The 10,516-nt window shown below is 42.6% G+C and overlaps 1 protein-coding gene across 2 annotated transcripts; it reads left to right on the forward strand.

Moving 5' to 3' along the window:
* Positions 1 to 414: 414 nt before the first annotated feature.
* On the forward strand, positions 415 to 8,128 carry rx1 (retinal homeobox gene 1). 2 transcript variants are annotated; one of them, XM_053879964.1, is made up of 4 exons: positions 415 to 606; positions 1,630 to 1,953; positions 5,405 to 5,658; positions 6,010 to 8,128. In XM_053879964.1, exons 2-4 carry the CDS (start codon positions 1,656 to 1,658, stop codon positions 6,466 to 6,468), a joined length of 1,011 nt encoding a protein of 336 aa, XP_053735939.1. In that variant the 5' UTR covers positions 415 to 606; positions 1,630 to 1,655; the 3' UTR covers positions 6,469 to 8,128. The 2 variants fall into 2 exon arrangements, with proteins under 2 accessions (XP_053735939.1, XP_053735948.1); XM_053879973.1 differs by having other exon boundaries at positions 415 to 602.
* The last annotated feature ends 2,388 nt before the right edge of the window (positions 8,129 to 10,516 follow it).

Here is a 10,516-nt window from a genome sequence, read left to right on the forward strand (position 1 = left end):
GATTTTATCACCTAAAATAAAACACAAAAAAAAAATTAAAATATATATATATGGGTTTTTTTTTTAATTGTCCAAGTTCAAGTTTTGATTTATTGAATTATTTACCTCCCACCTCTCTTATAAGGAAAACGGACTGGCAACAAACAGACTACAGTATTTATTCTCGTGTGTGTTTTGCCCTGCATGTGAGATTAAGATTAGAATCTAATCCCAACAGTTACTGTTTTTAGTGGTGAAAAAGGATTTCATCAATAGCACCTGCAGGATATTTCTCTCCTCAGTCTTGAACTCATAATAACTGAAATAAATCAGGATTGATAAACCTAATCCTCTGGTTCCACCTCCCACACCCCCGTGGTCACGTCCACTTCTTCTTCCCCGTCGCTCTTCTTCCACTCCCCTCTGAACGCTGGACTGCATGACACCTTTCTTTTCTAATCCCTGTAGTTGTTAGGACTGCAACCCCCGTGAGCGCTTCGCCAAAGGGATGCAAGGAAAGCAAAGAAGCTCAGTCGTCGGAGGACACTTTGCATGACGGGACGGGGACCTGCAGGTGGAGAACTGCTTTTGGAAACTTTTGTGACTATACTTTTTTTCTTATAGTAGGTAAGTTCTGAATCTTATTTGCCCTGCTTTACCTTCCAGTCTGCCCATCACCAAGTGTGGAAGTTGCTCATCCAATTTTCAATTTCCAAAGTTAGATTTAAACCAGAGTCCTTGGAAGCTGTCATGTAGCGCCTTCTTTACAGTGAAAACAATTGCTTTTCACCAGTGTATAGAAGTATTCTGGACCACATTGTGCTACTTAAACCTGCTAATGTGTTGGATGCAAACAAACCAGCTTTCTCATTTTCTGCCACAACATTAGACACAAGATTGATTTCTTTGAAAAAGAAAAGTTCATTTTAATGAAGTAAAATGAAATTCATCATCCCATTTTTGGCGTAGGCTCTCAAAACACTAGAAACACAACCTATGTTTTAGATATTCGACCCACCACGTGGTACTTCTCAGTCCTCTTATTTCTCATGAAGCAGCACGTCCATTACAGTCATGTCCATTCGAAAAGAAAAGTAGACAAAAACAATGCGTACGTCTTTAACAAAACAAACAACCGCAGTGGGAGCCTGAATCCAAACACGCTCAGTGGTGTTCTGTGGTTGAATCAAAACTCCTTTGACTTACTTGGCACATTTCGTGACAAGACATCACCCTCTCTCTGCTGACCTGGTCACCTGTTAAGTTGCTCGGTAAAGGGATGCACTGCCAATTCTATTAAGCACAAACTTGTTAGCAAACTTATGCCAATTAATTCCCATCTTTCAAATTGAAGACACCAGTAGTTTTTTTATATATATAAAAACTTCACTTCACTCAGTTTTGCTACTGTCGATTCCTGCTGAGAGAGGGAGCAGTGGAAAGTGGGCTTGGGCAGAGCGGAGGAGCCAACTTTGATGTACTGTAGCGTTTAAGAGTCTGGAGGGATTATCTTGTAACCTCCCGTAACTCTGCCTAGATAAGCAGGTTTAGAGGGACATGAGGATTTTTGGAGGGTCACGTAAGTCAACCCAGTGATCTGTAACCCCATTTGTTAGCCCAAGACCCTGAATTAGACCTTTTATTCCGCAGGGCCTGGCGAGTGACCCGACGCTCGAATGCATTTATCACTGGATACCATGAGCATGGTGGACGACAGCTGCCTCTCACCCAGCAACTTCCACGAACTGGGGAAAGGTGGGGGCGTCACCATGGGGGGCCGAGTCCACAGCATTGATGTCATCCTCGGCTTCAGCAAAGACCAGGATTCCCTGCTCGGCTCCGCCGGGGCACCAGGGCCTCAGAAAGTGGACATAGATGCCTTGGCGGAGTCTGGGAAGCAGCAGGAGCATCCGTCCTACAGTGGGCACCACTCCTCGCTCAGGAACAGCAGCTCAGAGCAGCAGCAGTACCACGGTGAGTTGTCGGGTCAGCTGGTCGTCCCCCCACAGGCACAGTGAATATTGCCCTGAAAAAGCTCCAGTTGCTCCTACAATTGAATATATTGAGTTGAGCTTGACCACTGAGACACATCCCAGGTGAAAGGAGAGGATGGGAGAAGGTGGATTTCAGGCCACATATAGACAGATAAGACACCTGCCTGTTGAAAATGTAACTAGTGTGAATGTGTTCTATTATTGCCACTTCAGCTTGCAAGGCACTCACTGACTCCTTATTCAAAATATAAAAATCCCAGTGACGCTGCTTCTCTTCCTTTCCTCACCCCACATCCACACTAGGATACGACCACTGACTCGCTCTGACTCTTCCTTCATAATGTCAAAACGTGTGTTGGTGTGTCTCATATTGAGGTACCACATGAACAAAAAGTTTTAAAACGTGTAGAATTTTGCAGCAAATTTGTGATTTAAACTTGGACCATGACAGGACTACGGGTCATTGCAGAATGAGAAGACGAGCGTTGGAGGAACCCCAACAAGTGTGTCAGTTTGTTTTGAGAAGTGGGGAGGACAAATCACGTGACTTTTGAGAAGCAGTGGAGGCAGTGATGTGGGTTCACCTTTTGACTGAGCTACTGAGCTAAAGCATCTGGCAGGCTCATGTCACATACCACTTGTTTTTACTTCTGTAAATATTTGTCCCTCTTGAGTGAGACTTTGACCACTCCAGGCCACCGTAGATCAAGCTGCTTGTGCTACCTGCTTGAGCTGATCAGGCTGAAACAAACAAGGATTATGTTTCTTTTACACGTGACGGTCCGTGGAAGCATACACGTCATAACTCTGGTTTGCCTTCTTCACTTCTTTCTGTCTTTGTCTTCTTTCGTATCTTGGATGCGTGTGGATGGTGCATTCTCGACTTTTCTGTTCTACTGAATGTAACTGGCGTTACAATGGCTGACAATATTTGTGTGTGGTGGGGACAAGATGACCCTTGGCAAAAAGTGTTTCCTCCTCGTCTCGCATGAACTGACGCTTATCACCAACTTAACATTTGTTAAAATATAAAAAAAAAATTAAAACTCCCAAGTTCCAGGGAGGCATTTAAGTGCTCATCACTGTGTCTTGGTGTCAATAGACAACAATGAACAAAAGAAAACACCTGACTTTGTCACCTGAATTCAGTTTACTAGACTTATTTGAAATGAGTCTGTACATGCTGCTGCTATGTAAAACCCTCTGACAAATCATAGGACAAGATGGTGTGTGTGTGTGTGGGGGGGTGTTTCGTCCCCAAGCCGATCCCATTCCCTCATGGAATTTCCCTAATCTTCTCCTCTGTGCAGATTAGATTGAACAGCGGTTGATTCTGGTGTTATTGCTATCATTTTGTCTTAAAATCATATTTAATCTGGAGCTATTTTCACGTACAAGGTCTGACAGGTGGTTGGTGGTTTTACCTCCGAAACCCCCCAAAATAATAAAGCCTTTGCAAGAGCTGGCGGAGGATTATGTCGTCTAAAAAATATTATCGGGATTTGAGTTCAGTGGCCGAGGCCTGGAGAACATTAGTTTTGTCAGATTAACGTACATAAACACGGATGACATCACTCTTTTGTGTGTAACTATCCTGTGAAGTCAGCCCAGTTCCCCATGAATGACTGCCCCCTCCCTTCACCCGCCTCACCCGCTCCGAGCTGAGATGCTGGTAAACAGTGGGCAGCCTTCAGACTGGTGCTTGGTGATGGGCTGACAGGCTAAGAGCTGGTCAGTGAACCAGACCTGACCTCTGTCTTTGTCAGAGGCTGGCCTTTGTCATAGCCGGTTAATGAGAGGTGGATAAATGAACCCCAAAATCCTGCTTTGCCTTTCCCTCTGCGCCCATTTACCACTCCACAGAACACAATGCCTCCCCTTTATCTCCATCAGCACATCTCATTCACAGAAACCAGCTCACGGTTACATTAAGATTCACTCGTCACTTGGGATATTTAACATCAGAAACCACAACGATCACTCATATATATACTTGTATACTGGGGGACAAGTGAGGTGAACCCTGGACATGACCTTGGTCCATCACTGTTTCAGAGTGTGTGTGGACTTGACAAACTACACTGAAGCCACGACGTCAGTGTGACCCTCCAGTCAATTAAAACCTCTATATTCACATTTGTGAAGGGTGAAAATGGGGATCAGCACCCACGAGAGTGAGGTCAGCATCATCGCCTCAGTTTTTCTTTGGGAGGTTTTTGTGAAAAGATTTGGAGTTGAGGGCGTCGTTGCCTTGAAGTGAGATTAGGACGAGGTCCCAGAAGGGGCTGGTTATTTGAGAGATTTATTTCAATGAATTTATTACACTTTCCATCCTAACGCTTCCACGATGATGAAGTTAATGTGGATTCAGCCTAAATTTGATCATTTTGGTGTCAAATGTTGAACTTTGATTCATTGCTATTAATTCATTCATTAGTAAGAACTTTACCATATGAATGTATTTGGTAAAGTTTGGTATGTGTCAAGGAGTGCAGACATTTCGCAGGTATTTAATCACATCCAGGCTTCTCTCAACAGGAGCTGTGTGAAATTTAAAGCCTTTCATTTCATTCTGAAATGATTCCTGTTTCAGAAGTGATTTACGGATGAGTAACCTGAAACAATTGATATAAATAATTTTTTTTTTTTTGTCTTTGTGGACTTTGAAATTCTTATAACATGATCTTTTTAGTGTATATTTTAGAAAACTATTCATGAATCAAATATTATTTTCATGTATTTGGGTCCATTTGATGACAAAAGTTTCATCTTTGTGTATTCTCTATTTTGTACTTATGAGTTCAGTTAAAACTTTTATTTGGACATTTTAATATTTTATTTATTTACTTGTGTCTACTAAATTACTTCAGAAACAGGCCACTTTGTGTCATAAGATAAACAACTTTGTGTAAACAGTAAAGAACTGAGGTTGTTTGTTACGTTGGTCCTATGGTGAGTAACAATCCTGCGCATCATAAGAGTCACTTCCTCCAGTGCTTGAATAACTTATCCCTGTTGACAGTGTGACATTTTTGTCAAATGTTAAAAAAAAAAAACAATAATTTAAACTATACCCAACATCTGTAACTTGTATAAGGTTCTCTGCAAGAAAAGAAAAAGAAATGGACAGGATGTGGACATTCTCCAGGTCCCTGAGTCCAGTTTACCTTCCGAGGAGATAAACACTGGAAGTGACGTTGATAAATCCGATTAGGAATGTTGTCCAGCTTCATTGAAGTCCGGGGGGATTGCTTGCTTGGCTGATCTACAGTAGCCTATTGTTGCAGGTGTCAAACTAATGTCTGCTCTACTGGAAGGCCCAAACATTCTTTATTTCAAGTGACTGCTCAGCTGGTTATTCATATCTGTGAGATCCAATTGACGTGCTATAGACTCAGGTAGCAATGTCTCCTTTCTCCTTGTGTGAACAGACACAGGCTTATTCACCAACAAGTGCGAGGAGGAGCTGAGCGAGCGCAGGAAGAGCGTGGACAGTGACGATTGCAAGTCTCCAGACCCATGCAAGGACAGTCAGCCCAAGAAGAAACACAGACGGAACCGGACCACCTTCACTACCTACCAGCTTCATGAGCTGGAGCGTGCCTTTGAGAAGTCCCACTACCCAGATGTATACAGCCGTGAGGAGCTGGCCATGAAGGTCAACCTCCCTGAAGTCAGAGTGCAGGTATGTCTTTAAGAAATACTTCTCATCACATTGATTGCCAAAGTAAAGGAACCATCTTTCAGTATGTTTACGGTTCCTATGTTAACACTTCAGTGTCAGTGTTGTTTGGGCTCCAAAAAAGTCACGTCCCCTCCACATTGTCTATTGTCCATTATTCAGGCGTATCCTGAACAGTGTGGTTTCCCCTCTGAGGTTTGAGTTACCAAACTTGCAGGATAGTCCTAACCAAATCTTTTGGATTGAAAAGAGACTAAGCACAACTTCTGTATGATGTGGTGATGCTAAAACTAGACACTCAATGAATCTCAGCTAGACATATATATAATTATATTTCCCTGCTCCATGCACCAGGTGTGGTTTCAGAACCGAAGAGCCAAATGGCGTCGTCAGGAAAAGATGGATGCCAACACCATGAAGCTCCATGACTCACCAATGCTGTCTTTCAACCGCCCGGCGCCAGTTCACACCAGCATGGGACCCATGTCAAACTCGCTCCCCCTGGACCCGTGGCTGACCTCACCCTTGTCCAGCGCCACACCGGTCCACAGCATACCCGGATTCATGGGTCCACCACAAGGCCTCCAGCCCAGCTACTCCAGCCACAGCTTCCTCAACTCGGCTCCGCATCCTCACCAAGCCATGGGGCAGGGGATGCAGAGTATGGCGCCGCCACCTTACCAGTGTCCCGCACCGTACAATGACAAATTTCCCCTTGAGGACATAGACCAGCGTAGCTCCAGTATAGCAGCACTGAGAATGAAGGCCAAGGAACACATCCAGTCAATGGACAAGACCTGGCAACCCATGTGACTCACAAACATGTGTGAGGAAGAAGAATACAAACGGCGTTCTTCATCTCTGGCAGGATGAAGTAGAAACGCTATGCAATGGGAATGCATTTTTCATTTTTTTGAACCATGTCATCTCATGTCTGCTCATCTCAAGGGTCTGAGGAAGAAACATCCATTCTGTTATCAGAAAAAAAAAAGATTTAAACTGCAAACAATTAAAGCACAACTCTAGAAAACACCACAAATACTGAATATTTACTTCAATATCTACTGCGCCTCTGTTGAGTTAATGTCTGAATGAATGTAATGTTTTTTGAAATATCAATTTTAGTTCACTCCCTGCTTTTTTAAAAAATGTGGCTTCTCATCTTTCATTTAACATACTGTGCTTTTAAAATTGTAATTTGTGTGACTCCTATAACAGTCAGCATCACTCACAACACTCTGAAGTAAGTTGTGTTACGAGTGCAGCGAACTGTTTGCATTCTAATGCTCAAAGACGTTCAAAAACAGGCTTCATGAAAGTATATGTAAATCAAAATTGATGTTTAAATGACAGAACTGTTTGAATTTAAGCGACAATTTGTTTTTGCTCGCGGCAGCACTAGAGTTTGTCGTTCACAGTACTTCTGAAAAGCTACTTTTTTAAGGTTCGCATCATACCTGACCAATGAAAGAGGCACTGAGAGCCATGTTTTTTTTTTTTGCTTAAAAATCTTCATTTCAAAGGACACTTTGGGGGGGGTATTGTTATAATTCTTATAAGATTGTACACCTTTCGTTTGGCAAAAGGTACAACTAAGTCATAGTATCAAATCCACGCGTCCAGAGTAATGTGGATAAATTCTTAAAAATAGTCAAGTGCAGATGTTTTTTCGCCGTTTCGTCAACATATGGAAGAGAGATGGAGTGACGCCATGGCAGACGAGTGGACGAAGTAAGCCTGTTTTTGCTTGAGTGGCTGTTGGAGGAGAAACCTTGTTGGCAGCTCAGTGTTGGGAGGCTGCGTGTACGTGCGGAGCAGCAGAAAGAGGCCTGTGTGATGCATCACCCCACATAGTTTAGTCTTTGTTCAGCACAATTGATCCAAGTGTATCCTCTTTGTCTGGAACTGAAGGGGGGAAACGGTCTCAGGCAGCACTAAATAGGCCCTTGTAACAATTTTGGTGTTTTTCTTCTCAATCAAAGCAGGACGAACATCGATTGTAGCTGCTTCGATCATTAGTGACACAATGTGAAGTCTTAAACCATCTGTTGGGCCTGAAAGGTACAATAGATCAAACAGTGAGGATAGATTTTGTCCTGAATTTTCATCCAGCCAAATGATTTCTATTCCTTCGATAGCATTCATCCTCCCAAGAACCTGTTTTATCGCTGCTCTTTTGAGTGGTGGTAGTGAATAAATCATCAGGTCTGCTGTTTGTTGTTTGGATAAGCGATGACATCGGACCGCATGTTGTGAACTCTGAGTGTGTCGTGGTGATGCTGCTTTCCCACCAAGAATAAGCCAAAGTGAATGAATGAAACTGCACTAGACGTCAGACAATGTTTTTCTCAGTGAAATGGCGCGGGGTGCTTTTCCTCCACGTCCTAGTTTCGTTCTACGTTCAAGTGATGTTGTGCTTCTCTTTCTGTCTTGATGTATGTGTGAAAGAAAATGAAGAGTCTGAATAAATATAGTTTGATAGAACCTCTCTCCCTGCGGTGCTTTCATGTTGACCTCTGCACTCTTTCCCACACAGCCACGCTCTTTCCCCACAGTGAGACTAAAAAGAAATCCAAGATTACGGTGACGGTGTAATCGTAATCATCTGACATACATGGGCAGAGACGTTTCTCTTTCTTTTCCTTTAACACTTGTGCCCCGCCGCTCCAGCTCTGTCATACAAGCCCTTCATTTTCTCCTGCACCCCTCCCGCTCCTGCTCTGTGGTTCGATGGCAGGGTGCCAGGCTGTTAGGAAGATGAGACTCCAATCAATCAGAGCTTTCCAGGGGGGCCTCGGAACGCAGGGTCCAACTCCCTAATTGCCCCGGGCAGGCAGGCAGGCCGGCAGATTCAGCCACTGCAACACATGTTCATGGAGGGGCCAGAGCCACCATGCTCCTCCGCGTGTCAGTCACTTTCCTGGACAGATGGGAGACATACGGCAAGGCCGCTACATGCGCTGTCACTGTGGAATAAGTGTTTCTTTGTATGTTCTTCATGACTTTCTTTAAAGGGATTAACATTACGTTTTCTGCCAGTGCCTAAATGACTTTACAGTCGCTGAAGAGAGGGGCACGAAATCCCATTCAGGCTATTATGATGGACTTACACCATCAACAAGAGATCAACTGATGTTTGCCTACATGCTATAATTGAATTAGAGATGCACCCAGAGTGAGAGCTCTCAGCTCAACTTCTGTTAAAACACAAACAATGACTATAGTTATTTTTACTAAAGACTTGTTGGATTAGACAAAAGGATAAGAAAACGACATTACCACTAAGATAAAGACATATTTGCAGAGACATTATACAGAAAACTGACTCTGTTTGGTCACTGAAAGTTCACCCTAAACAGCAACATAATGACAGATTATTAACTGTAAATAAGCAAGGAATTAGTTTAATATGTGTCCCCCAATCGAAAGTGTAGCTTAAAATCTGCTGAGACACATCCATGTTGAATAGTGTGACTTCATTTTTGTCATCACGATTCCAGGTTGAAGTTCATTTCAATCTCATCCATTTATTTTTATTTATTTTAAAATACACGCTAGGACTGGGTGTGAACTATCAATATTACAGCTATGGAGCTGTTATTTGGTGAGTCGTGGTTACGACTCATAGGTCTTAGTCCGGCACTGAGCTGGTCGTGCACCCCAGGGTCAACAGGGGATTTAGGCCCTTTTATCACAGTACACCCTCAACTGCGGTGCACTGGTGGCTCCTTAAACAGCCCTTACTGTGTCCTTTCGTCACAGCCAATGGCTTCATCTGCAAGATCCTTGATGATCTTCAACTGGAGCTGAAGCTGTGGTCTTGTATTACTTTGGAAGGTGTTGCCCCACACCTTGACTCCATAGAGTAGGTGTGGAAGTATCAGAGTACAGTAGAGTCTTCTCTCATTCAAGTACAATTCTCATTTGTTTATTATATACAGCTCTCTTTATATTTTCATTCTGCTGTTTATGTGCCGTTTCCATGATATCTTTATGTATTTTGAGTGCTTCTGGGCCACAAAAAATAACTTGATGACCAGGTTAGCTCCATAGCCTCTAGTTCTACTTTGCACAGTGTGAAGTATGGTAAGCAGTTGTTATTACTACTCCTATCTGTGCTGTTCCTTTTCTTTTTTTGTGAATTATAGTTTTCATGTCTTCGTTCCAGAGAGTCTAAAATTCCTTCAAAGTCTAAATTTTAGTTTTGTATGTATTTATCTTGTATGTATTTCTATGATGATGATGCTTGTGCCTCATTCTTTCTAGTGCTGATATTTCAAGTAATTTCTCTGCTCCAGAAGGTTTTGTGATACATCTCAAATACACACTAGTCCGTTTTTCTATCGGTGTTATTTGTGTTTTTCACACTGTTGATTTGTCTTTGAGGATGTTATATATATATATATATATATATATATATATATATATATATATATATATATATATATATTTTACATTTTTTTAACTTTGTGTACGTGACTCAGAGTGCATGTACATGTGTTTAACTCCTTGGGCATGTCAGTGTGTATGTGTATGCACGCCATAATAGCTCAGTTGGGAGAGTGTTGGCAGAGTGAGACTGGAGACTCAGAAGACCCTGGTTTGATCCTAGGCTTCAGCCGTCACATGAAAGATTGTGTTGGGGGTGAAACTGAAGCTGTTCGGCAGAGTGCTTTTCTAGTTTGAATATGGAGTAGGCAGATGTCCTCTCTTCTTCTATGCTGTCATCAGAAGTTAGATCAATAGTCTTTGTAGAGTGCTTACTATTATTATTATTATTACTACAGGGAGTTGGACTGTTATCTTGATTCATCTCCCCCAAATAAAGCTGACATTAAATGCGGTCCTAAACAAAACAGTC

The sequence above is a fragment of the Synchiropus splendidus genome, chromosome 1 (genome assembly GCF_027744825.2).
Source record: "Synchiropus splendidus isolate RoL2022-P1 chromosome 1, RoL_Sspl_1.0, whole genome shotgun sequence".
Classification (NCBI taxonomy): Eukaryota; Metazoa; Chordata; class Actinopteri; order Syngnathiformes; family Callionymidae; genus Synchiropus; species Synchiropus splendidus.